Source organism: Terrapene carolina, unplaced genomic scaffold (genome assembly GCF_002925995.2).
Source record: "Terrapene carolina triunguis isolate 2854851 unplaced genomic scaffold, T_m_triunguis-2.0 Scaffold194, whole genome shotgun sequence".
Classification (NCBI taxonomy): domain Eukaryota; kingdom Metazoa; phylum Chordata; order Testudines; family Emydidae; genus Terrapene; species Terrapene triunguis.
The window spans coordinates 11869648-11889754 of NW_020664545.1; the positions used below are offsets into that span (position 1 = coordinate 11869648).

Below are 20107 nucleotides of genomic sequence, written 5' to 3' on the forward strand. Positions count from 1 at the left end.
GAAAGCGCTTTGCAGAGGGAGGAGGAGGAGGAAGAGGAAGGGGGGTGGGGGGAGGAGAGGAGCGAGAGCTGCTGGTGGAGGAGCCTTTGTCCAAAGGCAATAAGGTGCACCTCGGCTCTGGTGGAAGAAACTCGAATGTCTCAGGTTGAAGTGCATGGGGCGGGGGGGGGAAGAGATGAGGGGGTAATAGGGGAACATCTGCTGTGTGTTAACTCGGGAAAAGGGCTTCTCCGCCGGCATGCAGCGGAAAAACTGCTGTGAATGATTTCAGATTGAAAAATAACACTCTCCAGCAGCTCCATTTGCTTCAAAGGCAGAGCCCCCCCCCCCGCCGCCGCCCGGCTGCAGCTTGCACTGGCGGCTGGTTGGGGGAGGGAACCACGAATCCTGTTCACTTGTTAGCCCCTCTTCCCTTCCCCCAACGCTCATGGCTCAGCCCAGAAAAAGCCATTAAAAACGTTTTGCATGATGCACACTTTTGTCGTTCAGGCACGTTCAAGTTTTGTTAGTCTTTTTTTAAAAACCAAACCAAACAAAAACAACCCCAGCCTTCTCTCTCTTACATGATCAGGGCAGGGTTCTTGTTTTATAGGACACTGGATTTTTTTGTTTGTTTGTTAAATGCTAGGAGGGTTTTAAAAATATAGAGTTCATTTCTTTGGGGGGGCATATTGTATAAGTTGCCTCTGTGACCTTAATAAAACCCTGTCTGCTGCTCCCAGCCTCCTTGGAGCATTGCAGTTGTCTGGGGCTTCTTAGGCTATAGTTGAGGTTTTGGGGCTTGGTTGAATAGGACCCTTTCACACCCAACCCCCCCTCTGTCTTGTTTTTGACTTTCTAAGCTGGGGATTCTCTGGGGACTCCTTGGAGGAGGAGGAGGAAGGCTGTTCTTTCAGGACCCACTGGGCAGAGGGAAAGGGAGAATAATGTTTTCAAAGTTGCTTTAAAAAAATAATTGCCGGATGCACTGATGACATAAAGGCAGGTTTAAAAAAACAAAAATCCCTTGGCTTTTTTTTTTTTTATATATAGTGGCAGAGGTCTTGTATGTGCTGGATCGATTTCAGCATATTTATTTTTTAAACCTCACTGAAATGTAATGGATGAGCCAGTGCTTCCTAGGAATGCTTTGGAATACAGAGTTTTGTGTGTGTATAGAAATATTAAACTTGTGATGAATGAGTTAAATTATTGGCCAGCTGCACTTGATAGCTATAAATGAGTTTTAAAGAGGAAGAAGAGTGAATTCTTTATCCCATCCCCTGCCTCCATTTCTACTGCTGAAGAAATATTTTCCTACCGTGATGGGTTTGATCTCTTTGGCTATCTCCCTTTTAAACAAAAAAATCTGTAAAATTGGGCAGAACAATATTTACCTACCTTGCAAGATTGTTTTGAGGGTTTTATTTTTGGAAAGCCCTTTGAAGGTGAAAATAATTATTTAATCTTATTTTCTCCATCTTTTGTGGGGAGATTATTGCCTTTTTGGTAGGTAATTCTTGTTACCCAAGGGGTAGATTTCAGAGTTGCCAAGCACCCATAGCTCCAATCAAAATAAAATGGGAGCTCCGCACCCTGGAGTGGGGGAGGGCATGAAATTAGGCCCTTTTTAAACTTTAAAGAGAAATAGACAAAAACAAGTGGGAGGGGAACTCCCACAAACGGAGGGGGTAAAAAGCCCAAACCCGCCAAGAGCCTGAATGATAACTTGCCTGAACCCTTTGATAAATGAGTTGACTTTTTTTTTTTTTCATTTGCTGCATGCCAGGAGCAACAGAATTGGTCTGAATTAGTGGAATTGGCAGCAAAAAACAAACATACAAGTGTGTCTGGTCAATAGAAGGCTTGTTCCTGCCTCTGGGTGCCATGTGAGGACTTTCACTGCGTTCTGAGGCGCAGAAGTTGGAAGCTGGGGATTTGCAAGGGATTTTTTTTCTTTCTTTCTTTTTTTTTAAATATTCATCAGTGGGGTGGGTAGTTTTCTCTAGTCATTAAAATATCTCTTCCCCTCCCCCATGGTTTTCTTTAGGACTGCCACTGTTGAGTCTGTGGGAGTATGAATCAGCAGCAGCAGAGAATGGCTGCAGTTGGGACAGACAAAGAACTCAGTGACCTGCTGGACTTCAGTATGGTAAGCAAGCTCCTTAGAGGGGGGCCTTTAAAGGGACAGTAGCTTCATTTGTTTCCAGTGTTCTTGAGATCTAGAAGAATGGGTGGGGGAGGGGGGGTAGAGAATGTGAGCCTGTAAAGTGAGGTAAATTGGAGATGGTGGGTTTCAGATACGTTGTGTGCACTGCAGTTGGGTTCTTTTTTCTTTTTTTCTTCTTCTTCTTCAAGTTAAGCAATGGGGGACCCTGGTCAGCACCTAGTAAAGACTTTCCTTGCAGTGAGCACATGGTGATCTTTGGGTGGGAAAGTTCTGTGGAAGCAGAAAACATTAGTCTGTTCTGTTTAAATGCTCATAGCAAAATGTGCTGGATAATGACTTCTGAAGCTTTGGATATGTAACTAATGCAAGGATGTGACTTTACTTAACAGTTAATTCATCAGGCTGTGTTTTTCCTCTTCCCAGATCCAAATTGTTGAATACATGTCCTTCCAGATTAATCTATGTCAGTTTGCAATTTTGCAGAGCAGTCCTATATATATATATATTTTCACAGGGGTTATGTACTCCTGTACCCCTATTCCTTGCCCAAAAAATCCTCAAAGCTCTACAGTAAAATTTTGAGGCTGTCATTAAAAAGAAAGTAATGTTGGCTAAGAGGTTACCCAGAGAATGTACGTGCTTTTTTGGGGTCACTTTTAGTAGTAGCAAACAAAGGCTGCAACCCTGTAAATGAATATGCTTAGCCTTGCACATGGGAGTAGTTCCATTGAAGTTAGTGGTATTACTCAGGTGTGTAAAGACAAGTGCATGTGTAAGTGTTTGCAGGATCAGGGCCTATATGTGATGTTTGATTGTAGTTGGTGGGTGACCCGTGGAAAGAAAAAGTTACTGTTTTGAATGCGAGCTCCAGCTTGGTTCCTCTGTCATGTGCTGCACCCTAATGACACTTGGCATGTGTGTCTTGCTTTGTAGATAAGCAAACCTACTACACAAATTGGAAAAACACAGCTCCACAAAAAGGAATAACCATTAAATAGCAATGCAGACATTATTCTTCTGGGTCGTTCTGGGTATACTTAGTTATTTGTCAGTGATGCCTTTGTGATAATTTTTCTTCCCCTTGGGGTACAAAACAAGGGAGCATGGTCACAATTCCTTGCCCCTTATTTCCTTTATACTCGGTGTTAACACACTGCATCTCTTCTGGATCCCAGCATAAAGATACGACATAGATAAGAAGACTTCTTAGAATAGAGCTAACTTGCAGTAATCAATAAGAAGCTGCAAATTGCACAGGCATCATATGTATCCACATGTATTCTCATGACATGTATTCTCTCCTTACCCTGTATGAGAATTCCCATGGTGGGGGGACAGGATGAACGTCTCTCAGCCACCTGCAGCTGATGGGAGGTTGATCCAATTAAAAAGTAACAGTAATATCGTTTACAGTTGCGAGGAGCTGTGATGACGCTATACCTCAAAAATACAAATATGTTCAGGGTTTATTGGGGAAGGGTGAGCCACTTGTTTTCTCCCTCACTTTAGAGGTTTCTGTTCCCTTTGGCAGGCTCGCTTGTATGTATGAGAGATCCAAGTTTCGATCTGCAATATCCACAATCTAGTTCAGGATTGGACAATTTCTTATTTCTCTTCCTTCCTTTTCCAAAAAGAATTCCCAAACTCTATTTGCAACTTACTTTATAGCAAATTTGAAAATATCCTTATTTGCAACTCCTGTAATTGTTCAGGGCCATTATAATAACAACACATTTCCCTTTTACATTATAAAACTCTCCCTGGGCCTAGACTTTGATCTGGAGGGAAGATTTAATACATTGGGTAAAATTCTTGTTCTCTTACATTAGTGTAAATGTGTAACTGCTGAAGTCACTGTACCAGAGTCAATCCAGTGTGAGTCTGGCATTTGGAGCATTGTGTCCATATGACACTTGTGCAGTTAGCGGCACGTGGGCAGACCTTTGATGTCAGCAGGGCTCCATGTGAGCACTGGGGTCTGCTGCTTGCAGGATTGGGGCCCGAGACAGTTCCCTGCATAGCTCTGTTTCTGGGAGTGGGTTAATTCCATAACAAATTAGGCCTGATCCTGCGTTGTCAAGTCAGTGGGAAGCTTTGGAATTGGGCCTGTTGTGTCCATCTGCACTCAGACGTGAACATACTATTTTGCCTAAAGAGGTCTCTAAAAATAATAAATATACCACTAAGAACGAGAATTTAAAAACCTACAATAACATAAAACTCACTAGCTAGTAGATAATGTTCGTACTGATACTATGTACTTGTTAAGCATAGTATAGAAGTTACATAGTTAAATCTTTGGAGCATTTCAGGGTGCTCACATGTCTTGTAACTGGGATGTAACTTATTGTCTTGTGGTCTGGATCTCTTGGGTTTGTTTTTTTCCCCTCCTTCATCTCTGAGTAAGCAGGAATAAAAAGTTGTCCCAGTGATCTGTGTCAGACTAGGATAAAGGAGTGAAGACTATTGAGGCAAGGACTTTGTGTTCAGCAGCATCTGTTTAGGCCAGTGCTTTCAATCTGTTTTTCTAGGAAAAATGCATACCACCCCTGTAGCGATTTCTGGACCAGCTCTGAGCTGTGTGTGCCACCCAGTTGGGTGAATTTTGTGTCCTGACACTAGTGGTTGTGTATATGAGGGTAGCCTAGTCTGTGGGGTTCATTGGGGAAAAAATACTGTAAATAAGGTAAGCTCTCCTATCCTGAGGAGAAGGATTTAGACCTCAAAAAAAGAGAGAAAATTAGGTATTAATTGAACTGCAAAATCACCCATCCAAAGCTTTCTACCAAAGTAACTTGCCAATAAACGGTGAAAAGCAAAGTGTGTTGTAATGTCTAAGTGGTCTGAAGTTATAACTCCAGACCGAACTCGCAGGCCTGTAGACTGAGAACTGCTTTGGGGTGTGCAGAGCAGAGCTCGTTACAAGTGCCTCTGAACACAGGGCCTCAAAATACAGTGAATTTGTAAGCTTGCTTTTACCACTGCATCGCGGCAGCGGGCCGGAAGGGAATAGCAAATCTGGGAGAAGGTGTCCCCGAAAACTTAGTATTGGTTCAAAGTATTAAATTTGATTTTCCTTTTTAGTCTGTAATTTTAATGATCGTTCTTCAACTTGTGGCTTGGCATTTCTGAGGCTTCATATATTTGCCCTCTTCAGAAGGGGCTTCGGCCCATAGCTAGGCTGCAGACATAGCCATGACTTTTGTAATCTAGCTTGAGGCTTGTCACTTTAACTACAGTTCACACCATTCAGCTTTATCCACACAGCAGCTGTCACAACCGTGTTTGTCCATTGATCTCCATGCTGCCTAACTGTGTTTGTTTCAGGGCATTCTGGGAAAATTTGGGAAGCTATCCCATAATGCCTTGGTAGGGAAATAGTTCTTGGAGGGCACACACAGCGCGGCGGAAGCACCAAGCCTCTGGTGCAGCGCAGTCTGAGATGTCAGAGCGCGATGAGAGCTGGGAGGAAGAAGCAGCAGCCAAACAATTACACAGGCATGGTTAGGGGTCCTGTCTGTGCTGCAGAAGTGTGCCAAACCAGATACATGGAGGCGGCTGAGTGCCAGTCTAAGCCTCTGGCAGGGCGAAACACTGTTAGCTGCCACTGTTGTTAATAGAATATTAACCATATGGTGTGCGGATACCAAGTACGATACGTCGTAAGTTGCTGTATGGACAGGGCTTTACCATAGACTGTAAAACCAATTCTATCTGGAAGAGAGCACTCTGTATTAAATGCTGAACCACATGGATCCAGCCACCTCACGAGGAGTAAAACTGTGTGTGCAAGGCAGAGTTGTGTCCAACCTTTCTAAAGCTAAGTAACAAGTACCTGGCTTGTTTTGCATGGATAGACTTTTTCGTCTGGAGCTCCTTAAAAGTTTGCTTCAACTACTTCCTAGAGTTAAAACACCCAGTGTTGTTAAAGCAGTGCCTCGCTGTGGCGAAGGCAGAGTGCCTGCATTTCCATGATAAAAACTGCTTTTTGTTTAGACTCTAACTGTAATAAAGTTCACTTTACGTTTAAGTAGGCAAACAAAGCCTTAATCGGGCGGGTTTTGCTTAAAAGAACACTTATGCCTTTGCTAATTTTGTTAAGTGGAATCCCTTCTATTCCCTCCTAATAGAAAAGAAGTTAATGGTTGGATATTTTATGTGCTCCAAAATATCTTTCAGGTTTAACTTTTTTATTAATTTGATACTTACCTTATGAACTAAAGGCCTGCTATGTCATAATGAATTGCTGTTTAATAGCAGTAAATAGAATATTTGTAATGGACTTAATATGCGTGAGTGGCAGCTACATAATAATGGCTGCTTTGTTATAGTCTGAGCAGGTGAAAAATTCACCTAAAATAAATTAATAAGTCTGGGTAAAGTGTTCTTAAAAGTAATTGATTTTTCAAAATATATATTAACTCCGTAGGCTGCAATGGCTGTAAAGTCACTGAAATCTGTCAGCTAATAAACATATAAATAGGGCCCTATCAAATTCACGGCCATGAAAAACGCGTCACGGACTGTGAAATCTGGTCTTTTGTGTGCTTTTACCCTATACTATACAGATTTCATGGGGGAGACCAGTGTTTCTCAAATTGGGGGTCCTGACCTAAAAGGGAGTTGCAGAGAGTCACAAGGTTATTGCCACCCTGACTTCTGTGCTGACTTCAGAGCTGGGCGGCTGGAGAGTGGTAGCTGTTGACCGAGCGCCCAGCTCTGAAGGTAGTGCCCTGCCAGTAGTAGTGCAGAAGTAAGGGTGGCAATATCATACCATGCCACCCTTACTTCTGTGCTGCTGCCTTCAGAACTGGATGGCTGGAGAGTGTCAGCTGCTGACTGAGGGCCCAGCTCTGAGCTGGGTGTCTGGCAAGCAAGTGCCGCTCTCCAGCTGCTCAGCTGTGAAGGCAGTGTTGCTGCCAGCAGCAGCGCAGAAGTAAGGGTAGCAGTACCGCAACCCCCCCCTAAAATAACCTTGCGACCCCCCCCACAACTCCTTTTTGGGTCAGGACCCCTGCAATTACAATACCATGAAATTTCAGATTTAAATAGCTGAAATCATGAAATTTACAATTTTAAAAATCATATGACCATGAATTGACCAAAATGGACTGGGAATTTGGTAGGGCCCCACATATAAAATATGTGACTGGACAAATGCATTTTCTCTTATCATACAAGCTTACCTCTCAGAACTGCTGGTATCTTAGATGTAACCATCCATTAAAATATATCTCTGTAGTTTTTTTCCACACTTTGTTTGGATTTGTTTTTTACTGGATCCCAGAATGAGACACTGATATCTGTGGGGATAACATTTAAGTAGTCGTCATCTGTCAAGAAGACTGAAGGCATCAGTGCAATACTGTATACAGAAATTTAAGACGGGGGATTTTACATAACACCGTTAAACCTATGTTGTTCAAATCCAACAAAGAACAAGTAATGAACCAATTACAAAATTGGAAAAGCTTGATTCTTAGGCCCTTCCATTGCATGCTGTTCTTTTTCCATCTAAATATTTTATTTTTAAAGTAACATTTAAAAATAAAAAGGGAATTCACAGTGTGTGGGTGAACTTAGATTTTGCTGTTGAGTGATACAAACTAACAAAGGCAGAGGACACTCTTCATCTGATTTACGCTATGCCCTTAAGTGAAGCATAGCAGTGTGACTTAAACCCACATCACTGTGGAAAAACAGAAGTTGACAGTATAAGCATTATATTTCCTGCATTTCATCTATAATATATGGCTTGCAAATTAGTATTGAAGTAACATTAGTGTGCGGTTCCTTATTTATCAAATGTTGTGATGCTTTAAAGTCTCAGCTTGCTTTGATGAGTGATAGTTCTTTGATCGTTCTTTAATTCCTATGGTAATGAGAGCAGGAAAGGGTTACTTCAGACTCTCACTGACAGTATCTTTCAAAACAGAATAAGGAAGATGAAGGCAAGAGGTGGGAAGGCATCCCTCATTCATATGTGTTCGGTGTGTGGGTGTGTTGGGGATTGCCAAAAATAGCGGTGCTGGGGGGAGACCCTTTTTGCAGAAGTAGAAGAGAAAATGTGTATTGCACAATGGAACAAAACTAGACATTTTCTCCATTGGTGTTTTCACTCTAACCTTGTGGGTTTTTTGTTGTTGCATCAGCAATTATTAAGCAGAAATGCTTATGAAAAATAAGCAAACTGTGTGGCTTAAGAAGCCAGCATGTACAAATTGATGCTCGATACCAATAAATTCAAGCCCCTCCCCAAACAGAACTTCTTTGCAATTCTTGGAAATGAAGATTACTGACCATTTCAGTTAAAGTAACATTTCTCCCATCTCCTGGGGGGAGGGAGTAAGGCAATCTCCCTCGCTGTCTTACTGAGCTAATTAAGTGAATTTCTAACAATATCATTTTAATATCCCTTATTTTAAAAATCTCTCTCTCTTTCTCTCTCTCTCAACTGACAAGCTGGGTGAGGTAATATCTTTTATTGGACCTAGAAGATATTATCGCACCTACCTTGTCTCACTAATATCCTAGGACCAGCATGGCTACAACAACACTATCTATATAAACTAACATTGCTGTTGCTCTAAGGAATTTCTTTCCTAGCACTGAAAATCTAAGCATCTTGTGAGCCTTCGGTTTAGATGTTTTTTTAAGTGTATATATGCATGCTCGCACACAAATACTTACATATTTTCACATGTATGGGAGTTAGGCACCCAAATTCCATGGCTTTTCAATGGAAGTTGATTGGCTAATTGGTCTTTCTGCCTTTGAAAAATCTCCCCCACATATTCCTGTATTTTTGAGATTAGTAACCAAAGCTGAGCAGACAACTGTGTAAAGAAACATTCCTGGTCACTAGAAAGCATCAAATATGTCAGGGCTTGAAATCCTGCATTTCTCTATTAAAGTGTTATTAAATTGTTTAATCTTTAAAGTATTAAAACTTTGAGTTATTCAGACATTATGAAGCTAAAAATAATGTAAATGATTTGATGGTGAAAATATCTGAGTTGAGTATTAAAAACATTTTAAAATGTTAATTTACTGAGCATTTTCCCACCAGTTGTTTTACTGGCTGAAGCTCAATGTTTGTAGAAAAGAATTAGTTTTCTCTTCTGCTGCACACAGGTGTATATACATTTTTTTAAACAACAACATTTTTGAAACCCACCCCGTTTATTTTAAAAATATTTGTCGACATTAGCTGACTAGGTATGCAGTATTTTTGAGGAAGCTCTCTGGCAGAGGGAGATTAGCTATAAATTGTAGCAGTAACAGTGTAGCAAACAGGTAGCTAAAATGACAGATACTGTAAAGCACATTAATCTTTCTGATCATGTGTTAGCAGGTGTTACATAATGTTGGAATCAGGCAGACTTTATCTGCCTACACATTTTTGCAGAATATCCACTATCTTGGCTTATGTACACTGGTGCAGTGTCTCTGGGTGGAGAGGGAAAGTGGATGGATCACATTTTCCTCCCAAAACCTGGGGGGTTGGGGGTGGGGAATCTTCTGGAGTCCTAAATGGGGTTGTTGTGCACTGAAGGTAAGCAGCAAATAAATGTGTAGCTTAGTCATCTGTGTCCTCTCCAGCTGGAGTCACTATGGTAGCTGCTAACTTCTTCCTAGGATATAGGATAGCACCAAATAGGGGGGGGGGGGGGGAGAAGAGGAAATAAACCAGGTCTTCACATGTGTTTAATTTGGGGGAAAGAGTGGGGTGAACCTCTGTTTAGATGGAGAATTGGGTACTACATCCTTTATGCTAATTTATTAATAAGGAAACAAATCATACTTTGGCCTTGTGCTTTTCCTAGATTTTTTGCCTCCTGTAATAATGTGGGAAAGAAATAATGAGGCCTAAGTGCAGGGGTGGGAAGAGGAAACCTCTCTTCTCCAGTGGAAATGAAAAATATCCCAGAAGCTGCTGCTTCATGAAAAAAATTGGAAGATCTGTGTACACAAAAGTTTACTTGCTCGGGAATGGATATATATCAGCTCAGAGTTGGGAGACACTCCTCCCTGCTATATAGATCAGCTGGGAAAGCAGTTGGAAAGATTTCTGCACTCACAATACTTTTACTTCTTTCTCGTCCCTCCCTTACCACAGCACAGAAAAGCTAACCTATTGAAATCTCTCTTCTTTCTCCCTCTCTCTCATCTTCCTGTTTTTCTAGATGTTCCCCCTGCCAGTGGCTAATGGAAAAAACAGACCTACGACGCTAGCGAGCACGCAGTTTGGCGGATCAGGTATTGTCTTTTTTCCCCCTTCTTAATGCCTCTTTTCAGAGTTAAAAACAAATACAAAGCCCCAAAGCAAAGGGAGTTGTCAGTTCCGTGGATGTTCTTTAATGTATTTTCATGGTTCTATTGTACCGCTGCTGCTCTGAGTACGAATGTTAATTCCGTAATCCCTTGTGTGTATATGTGTGTGTCCAGGAATCTTTTGCTGTTGTGTAACTGAGGTGAAACTTCATGAATAACTAGAAGGTTAATTCTCTTGATCGGGACTTTCAAAGAGGCTAAAGGGAGTTTGAATTCCAATAGGATTTGGGTGTTGGACTCCCTTCAGCCCCTTTGACGATCCCAGATCCTTTTGTTATATTTAAGTAGATGGTACAAGTACCCATTCCGTGTCACCTTGCCCATCCACCTCCAGTAGCATGGCAGTGATGGCCTGCTGGGGCTGGTATACGTCAGTAGTTTGGACACCCAGTTTTGAAAATCTTGGCCCTAAAAGGTAGGCGTCTATCTCAATATTTAGGGACCTAAATAAATGGCTGGGATAACTTCCACCAGCTGAGGATCTGGCCCCGGGTTTTCAGAAGCACTGAACACCTGCTGAAGTCAGCTGGAGCTGCTGGGTGCTTGGCAAGTGTAAGTGCCTAAATACTGAATTTGGGAGGATGGGGGAGAGTTTTCAAAAACATCAAGGGGATTTAGGAGCACAGGTTCATTTAAAGAGGCTGGGATTTGTGCTCCTAAACATCTTAGGTAATCCCCCATGGAGCCTAACTTTTTTGACAGATGAGGGAGGATTGAAAAAATTGGGTTTGTTTAGTTTGGAAAAGAGAAGACTGAGAGGATACATAAGTTTTCGAGTACATAAAAGGTTTTTACAAGGAGGAGGGAGGAAAAATTGTTCTTAACCTCTGAGGATAAGGCAAGAAGCAATGGTCTTAAATTGCAGCAAGGGAGATTTAGGTTGGACATTAGGAAAAACTTCCTAACTATCAGGGTGGTGAAGCACTGGAATAAATTGCCTAGGGAGGTTGTGGAATCTCCATCATTGGGGATTTTTAAGAGCAGGTTGGACAAACACTTGTCAGGAATGGTCTAGATAATACTTAGTCCTGTCATGAGTGCAGAGGACTGGACTAGATGACCTCTCGAAGTCCCTTCCCCTATGATTCCATGGGAGTCAGCTTCCCATGGCTGAAATGTTGGCACTAACTGGGAGAGGCTTCTTAATTCAGTATTAAAATAAAATATTCCTGGCATACTCTGGGGCTGTGTGACTGCAACAAGCTTTCTGTGCTCAGAGATGTTGCATTCGTTAGACAGTTGTACGGGAGGGGTTCTCTATAGAATAAAGTCTGTGGCATGCAGGAGGGTCTTATTGCCTTTTATCCTCTGACTCCCATATTCCTTCTCTCTTAACTATGCTGATGCCTTTGTAGATTGTTAAAATCTCCGCTATTCCAATACTGATTAACTGAAGCTACCCAAGATGTGTTGGAATGTCCCACTCCTATAAACCTGGCTGCGCCATTGCTCTTAAGAAAACCCCCAAAACCACACTAGGATGGTGAAGCTCCGGCACCGTATGCTGTGATTAAATGGGGTAGCCTGGGAAGTCCTATTAATGAGTATTGTTCAGGCTGCTGGAAATGGCTCAGCATGAAAATACTGCAGTCAAATGTCTTGCTTTTTCCACCTCTTGAGCTGCCTCCTACTGGGATGTCAGGATGGAGAGAGGCCTGGAGTTTCAGGAGCTCCTGGAGCCAGGTAGTGAGAGATTTTGGATAGCAGAGCTGACACTGTTGTGTGTGTGGAAACTTTCAATCTAAACAAAGAAATGTTGCACAGTGGTGCCCCCGTGGTATCACTCGCAGCTCTTCTCCCTGAACTTCATCAGTATCTGGGGCTTCCAGAATTTAGCTCAAGCTCTAAACAGTTTTTTGAACAAACATTTTCCTCTATATAGAGACTTATTTTTAAAGTTTAGGTTTTTTTAAAATATTAATTTGTTATAAAGCATAACAGGTTTTAATTTGATTCATGAAGACAAACCTAGTATGGTGTGAGTGCTATTTAGTTTACCTTGACAATGAAAAAGATAGGGAAGGATATATTGGTAATTGGAGGAGGGAGGGGGGTTTAAGGAAATAGAGAAATATAGGTAGAGAGTAAAGGAGAGGTGTAATTTAACACTGGTGGAAATTGATCTCTGTAGTGAACATTCCAGCTTACGCATCTCGTACTTTGCTGCTAAAATAATCAACAAAAGAGACACCACAAGCTCGTGAGAGAGCAAGCTTGCATTCAGTCATTTCCTGCGTGGCTGTTGGCTTGCCTACTTGATTTGCAGAGCTGGCCAGTTCATGACAAGGAGTAGGAGTGCTGGGGAAATAGCCTGTGGTGGCTAGCGTCTTTCACTCAGATGCCAGTGTCAGCCTAGAACATGTACAATTCCCCCCCCCCCCTCCCCCCCCCCCCCCCCCCCCCCCCCCGGTGAGTGAAAGGTAAAGTTGACACCACCCTTCCTCTAAGCTGCTGTTTTTGAGATGGGCTTTCTGAATGGTTCATAAAAATCAAGGAGTGATATTATACAATTACATTAAAGGCGATTGCACAACTGCCACTGTCCCGTTCTCCGGGCTTAGTGTGAGCCTTCAGTTCTGCCGATGGGCATCTTGATTCTGAAATGCAGTTCAGTGCACTGTTAATGAAAGGCTTTTCATGCAGTGAATGGCCCAGAGTCTCACTTTTTAAAGGGTGAAGTGTATATTTTTCCTGTCAAGAGTTAAGTGACTTTTCATTCTGCTCTTGGATGTTTGTGTGTTTTCATGCTGACTGGTGGGTGTTTACATCTGAAGTGTAACAATGACCTGTCATACCATCCAGGGTCTTGTCTACACACACGCATGCCTTGTACTAGTTAAACAGGTTTCATTTGAACTGGTGCAAGGTGTCTGTGTGTAGAGAAGACCCTGGATGGTGTGGTGGTCATTGTTACACCTGGTTTATATTGATTTAGCTTGATTTAGTAACTTACATTGATGTAAGCCAGTTGTAAATCATTTAGTGCGTGCGCCCGGGGTTTGCATCCATCTAGCTAAATCTGTTTTAAAAACTGAGTTTGGTTAAACTGGTGCAACTGTTGGGCATAAAAGAGGCCTGAGTCATGGTTTTCCTTGAGATCTCTGCTAATTTGAAGACCTAGATCCATGTCAAGGGGGCAGAGTGCCTTCATACCATACTTTAGTTTAATTTGGTGATAGACAATAGCTCCCTATAGTTGCTAGCACCCTCACTACAGTCTCTCACTATAATGTAGGCTCTCATTGCTGGGCTACAGTGCTTTTTTTCAGATGAGTTGTTAGAATGTTTCACTCCCTGGTGGAAATCAGAATTGAAAAGAGCAAAGAAACAATGCTTGTGGGTGGTTTGGCCAAATTGTCAGCACTTGGTAAAATAAGGTGGTCTTCCCAAACATGAGGCTGGTAAATAGGCATCAATATTAACTTTAAAACAGTATTACAAGAGAATTGCTATGACAAAACCAACCAAGTTAGAATGCTTTTCAAATCCTAATTGATAATACTCTCAACCTCCCTTTCCTGAGCTGTTGTCCCATGTCCTGTGGGCTTTATTCAGACTAGAAGCTCCTTGGGGCAAATGTGGTGTGTGTGTGTGTGTGTGTGTGTGTGTGTGTGTGTGTCTAAGTAAATCCCAGGTGCTAATGTTGAGATTTCCTCACTTTTATATTTAGTAAAGTTGACATTTTCTGGGGTTATTTTATAATTAAACACTCTTCCTTCTCCCCCTGCTTTGTCTCTTAAATCACTCAGGGGGAAATCGGTTTACATTTCCAGTGGTAACCTTAACTCTGCCCTGTCAGTCTTGCTTCCCTCCCCTGATTAGATGGAGGAAAATGGTTACCACATGGATGAAACTTGTGTTCTTAGTTGCACAGATCTTGCAAGCCATGTCTGCAGGATTTTTGACACACACAGGACTCCTCAGGAAAGGTAACATCTTCACAGAGACTTTGTGTTGCAACGAGAGCTTTCCAGAGTAAACATCCCAGACATGGGAAGGTGTAGTTACTTAAGCCAGGATTTTAAAAACGAGTCTAAAGCTAGGCTCCATGGGGGATTACCTAAGGTGGTTAGGAGCACAAATCCCAGTGTCTTTAAATGAACCTGTGCTCCTAAATTCCCTTGATGTTACAAACTCCCCTATCCTAAGAACTTTGTTTTCAGTTATTTCCCCCTGCATATCCAATATATGCCTATTGGCTTGAGTTTGACTTTCTAGGCCAAGCTGTCGGATATTTGCAGTGGCAAAAAGGTTGACTTTTTTCCAAAATTAAAATGCCAGTTATTTGATATATCATAGCTCACAGATGACTAACCTGATCCAACTGCCCTCCTTCTCAAAAATACTCCAAATAAATTCTGCCTCTCACAGGGCACCACGTGTATTACATTTTACGTGGAAATTACCTTTTTTTTTTTTTTTTTTAAATTGACGTTTAAAAGGGGTGGTGGTAGAATCCGTATCCTTCCAACCTTAGCTTTGGAGTTGCTACTGTTGTTCCGTAACTGCCAGAGCAGTGCATGGCTTGCCAGGGGAAGAGAACAGAGAATGGCTGCTGAGTTTTCTGTAGGGTCATAGTATCTAACTCGCTCCTTGCTTTATAAAGTGCTTTGGGGTTATGGAGAACTTGAAAAGAGCTCGATGGGAAAAACAAAACACCCATGATGGTGGTGTTTTGGTGAGGTAATGCTGCACTTGGCCATCTTAGCCTCTTACATTTCTAAGAACTCGGGAGCAGTGCTACATATTTCCCCCAAATTTGAAGAGGGTTCAGGAATATTTTCGAGAGAGACAAGCATGCTGAGCTTCAGTTGTGTGTCTGGTTACTGGTAGCCCAGCATGGCTCCTGCTGATGGATTATTCTGCTTGCAACAAATAAAAGCGTGGCAATGAAATGGCTTTGTTGTCTTGAGTAACAAAATTTGCGATTAAATTTGTTTCCCTTCTTGCTTTGTAGTCAAGGGAACATTCTAGCCTGAGGACTGTAACAGGGAGCTGTGGGGGAGAAACCCCCTTTTGCCACTACGCTGTGGTCCTGCCCCCTCCTCTTTCAAAGTTTGTTCTGCACCTATTTGCTAGCAAGATCGGGGGCTGAGGTTTATTGTAGAGGGACTTGCTTTGATCAGGGCAAGTTCGTATAACATATTTGAGGCTGGCTAACGAGGGAGTTTTTCAAAGAGTTACAAGTTGCTGCATGTAACAAGTTTTAAGTTATAGTCTACGGAACAAAGTCAAATGCGTTCTCCCTGGAGGGAGGTGAGTCTGCATCCCTTTTTAAAGCTCACTTTAAACAACACTCGGCCTTAGATACCTGTGGCAACAACACTGAAAGTCATAAATTCTGTGAAAGATGAGATTGTCTCTTTAATTGGTGCTCTGGGTGAGCTGTTTGAAGATTTGATTACTTCATATGGGCATGCAACCATTTATTAGGCCACATCCTAAAGGTGCAGTTGAGGGGTTCTGTGTGCATGGGTAGAGGGGTCTCTTTTGGAAGGGGGTAGAGAGAAAGAGCACTCTGCCATCTGTAGCGGATCTGTGGATATTAAAGTGACACTTGGTTCATTATTTAACATGCTGAGAAGCCAACTTGCACATCTTAAGTAAAAGAAGCTAAAAATTACAATGAGAGAAAGTCTTGAAGAGCTAAATGCAGTGTCTTCTATTGAAATCCAGTCATGGATTGAATTTCAGACTGATAAATAGTTGCCAGCACTATTCCCTGTAGTGAAGAAAACAGAAGCTTTTAATAGTTGGTTGTATAATGTTTTCCTACTAAATTAAATTATTTCCCACATTTGGATTTTGCAGAAGTGGGTGTTACGGGCTTTTTTTGTTTCTGCTATTCTGATATATCGTGAAAGGTAGACATGAGGTGCAAAAACGTGACTTGATATTTAGCATTGATATTTCTGTACTTAAATTACTTATTTTAGGCTGTTTGATTAATTTATTTTACTTGTGTATCATTTCTGATTCAGCAGCATTGCAAAACACTACTTTAAAAACAAATTATCAGTCCAGGTACAAATCTGCTTGTCCATATTTTACTGTGACCCTAATTTATTATGAAAAAAACCCTTTTACTCTGTTTTCAAAGGAAAAAAACTTGCCGTGGTTAAGTAGAATTTTGCAAGGCATTTGCTAAGCATGTGTTAGGTGTCGTTAGCTTGAAAAATACAGAATCCTTCAGTCTTAAAAGGTATTTGCATTATTATTATTATTATTTATTAATATAGACCAACTGATGTGCATTTAGGAAGATGAGGAACTTAGACTACAGTTTTCAAAAGTGTCTAAGTGCCTTAGGCACTTGAGTCCAGTTTAAAAAGTGAGGTAGGGTAAGTGGCTTTCTCCCAAGTGCCTAAGTCACTTTGGAAGATGAGACTTAAGCTTCTTAGACCATGTCTACACTAGAGACCACCGATGCAGCTGTGCTGTTGTAAGATTTCCTGTGTGGTCACGCTATATGCGGGAGACATAATTAAACCACCCCCAATATGCGGCGGTAGCTATGTCTGCAGGAGAGTGTCTCCCACCAAGGTAGTACTGTCCACACCAGCGCTTCTGTCGGTGTAACTTATGTCGCTCAGGGGTGTGGCTTTTTTCACACTCCCGAGTGACATAAGTTATACTGACAAAAGTGCTAGTGTAGACCTTAGTGACTTAGTTTTAACTCTTTTGCCCACTTTCTTGTGCCCTGCCTCACAAATAGAACTTTGCAGGGGAGATGTCTGTTTCCCCCACTTTCCTTGGTGCTGATTCTGGAAACCCATGGACCAGGATACAGAAAGTGGGATTAAAAAAAAATGGAGGGGCTGGGGGGAAAGAGGAGTATTTCTGGAGGTGAGGGAAGGGAATTCTAACTCGCAGGAAGTAACATCCTGTGTAGAACAAAGAGAAGAGTAATATCTTCACACTTCTCTCCATTAATCTAAAGTAACACCTCAGTTCACTCTTCAGTTTCTGATCCCCCTCATTATATTCTTGAATACACATTCCTGCTCCTAGCACTTGCCTTGCCTTTTCAGTGGCTTCTCTTGCATCTCTGCAGCCAGAAACACTGGGACAAGGCTTTTCCTTTTTTTCTTTCCTCCCCAGTATTTGTCTTTCAAAGGTTTTTTTTTATAAGCGATGGGGAGGGAGTGGAGAAGGGGAGATCCTGAGGCAGACACAACAGAATTCTAATCCAGTAAGGAGAGACATGTTTCTGGAAGGAGTGCAGCGAAGGCGACCATGTTATCATTCAAAACAAAGATGCTCCAAGAACAAATACAAATATTTCTCTGGTAATTGGAGATATAACAATATAGTATTGTACTAACAGTTCTGTAGTTATGGTTGAGAAGGCACGTTCATTACCAGTGAACATAAGAACAGCCATGCTGGGTCAGCCCAATGGTCCATCTAGCCCAGTATCTTATCTTCCAACAGTGGCCAATGCCAAGTGCTTCAGAGCGAATTAACAGAACAGGGCAATTATTGAGTGATCCATCCTCTGTCATCCAGTCCCATCTTCTGTCAGTTAGAGGTTTAGCACACCCAGAGCCTGGGGTGGCATCCCTGATCATCTTGGCTGATAGCCATTGATTGACCTATCCTCCATGAACTGATCTAATTCTGTTGTGAACCCAGTTATAGTTTTGGCCTTCACAACATCTCCTGGCAAGCAGTTCCACAGGTTCACTGTGCGATGTGTGAAGAAGTATTTCTTGATGTTTGTTTTAAACCTGCTCCTGTTAAATTTTATGCGAAGGGGTAAATAACACTTCTGTATTCACTTTCTCCACACCATTCATGATTTTATAGACCTCTGTCATATACCCCCCTAATAGTCTCTTTTCCAAGATGAACAGTCCCAGTCTTTTTAACCTCTCCTCATATGGAAGCTGTTCATCCCCCTAATCATTTTTGTTGCCCTTCTCTGAACCTTCTCCACTTCTAATATATCTTTTTTTGAGATGGGGCTGCCAGAATGGCACATAGTATTCATGGTGTGGGCATACCATGGATTTATATAGTGGCTCAGATATTTTCTATCTTATTGATTCCTTTCCTAATAGTTCCTAACATTGTTAGCTTTTTTTGACTGCTGCTGCACACTGAATGGATGTTTTCAGAGAACTATCCACAATGATGCCAAGATCTTTCCTGAGTAACAGCTAATTTAGACCCCATCATTTTGTATGTATAGTTGGGATTATGTTTTCCAATATGTATTACTTTGCATTGATCAGCACTGAATTTCATCTGCCATTTTATTGCCCAGTCACCCAGTTTTGTGAGATCCCTTTGTAACTTTTTGTAGTCTGCTTTGAACTTAATTACCTTGAGTAATTTTGTATCGTGTGCAAGTTTTGCCACCTCACTGTTTACCCCTTTTTCCAGATCATTTATGAATATCTTGAACAGCACTGGTCCCAGTATAGATCCCTGCAGAACCAGATTCATCTGTCTCCATTGTGAAAACTGACTTTTCATTCCTATCTTTTGTTTCCTGTCTTTTAACCAGTTACTGATCCTTGAGGGCCTTCCCTCTTATCCCATGACTACTTACTTTGCTTAAGAGCCTTTGGTGAAGGACCTTCTGAAAGGCTTTCTGAAAGTCCAGCTTCACTTTATCAACTGGATCACCGTGTCCACATGTTTGTTGATACTCCCCTCCCCCCCAAGAATTGTAATAGATTGGTGAGGCATGGTTTCCTTTTTAAAAGTCCTGTTGAGTCTTTCCCAACAAATCATGTTCATTTATGTGTCTGGTAATTCTGTTCTTTACTATCGTTTCAGCCAATTTGCCTGGTACTGAAGTTAGGCTTACTGGCCTTTTAATTGCCAGGATCACTTTTGGAGCCTTTTTTAAAAATTGGTGTCACGTGAGCTGTCCTCCAGTTATCTGGTACAGAAGCTGATTTAAGTGATAGGTTATGCACCACGGTTACTAGTTCTGCAATTTCATTTTTGAGTTCCTTCAGAACTCTTGGATGAATACCATCTGGTCCTGGTGACTTACTACTGTTTAATTTATCTTGTCTTTGTGTGCATTTAACTTCCTGAAGGGAAAAAATGTGCCCTTTGGGCTGAAATTTCTTTTGCTGGTTTTTCTACCTAGAGAAAAAAATTGAGGGAGGAGGGCAGTGGGGTGAGAGGGAGGCATGTTTAAAAATTTGTCCATCTGAAAAATTCTGAAGTGAGGAAAAGCACTCCTCTTCTCTCTTCCCCCCCCCCCCCCCCCCCCCCATGCTCTGATATCGCCAAAGCTTTATTACACTCACATAACCAACAGCGTCTCATTAGAAACTTCAGACTTGACTCAGGCCTTGTCTACAAACAGAAATTGTGCCCCTTTAACTGTACTGGTATAATTAAAGCAGTAGAAGCCCTCTGGATAAGAAGGGGAGTAAGCAACTTAATACCACTATAACTGCATCCACATTGGGGATTGTACCAGTATAATTATCGGGGGGTTGGGGGGGGGGAAGATGAGGGGGAAATCGAATCCATAACTGACAGTCATACTGATACCAAAGCTGTGTGGTGACCAGGACTTAGTACTCAGCGAGGGCAAATGCATGGTATTCTGTTTCAAGAAACTTTTTAAAAAAGGAAGAAAAAAATCCCCTCGCA

The 20107-nt window shown here is 41.8% G+C and overlaps 1 protein-coding gene across 10 annotated transcripts in view; it reads left to right on the forward strand.

Annotated features, from left to right (window-relative positions):
* Positions 1-2033: 2033 nt before the first annotated feature.
* TCF3 (transcription factor 3) overlaps positions 2034-20107 on the forward strand; it is a 115420-nt gene continuing 97346 nt past the window's right edge. For all 10 annotated transcript variants that reach the window (XM_024218393.2, XM_024218395.2, XM_024218397.2 and 7 more), the window contains exons 1-2: positions 2034-2131; positions 10336-10408. In XM_024218393.2, coding sequence (XP_024074161.1) covers positions 2057-2131; positions 10336-10408 — 148 coding nt within the window. In that variant the 5' untranslated portion in view covers positions 2034-2056. The remainder of the gene's footprint in view (positions 2132-10335; positions 10409-20107) is intronic.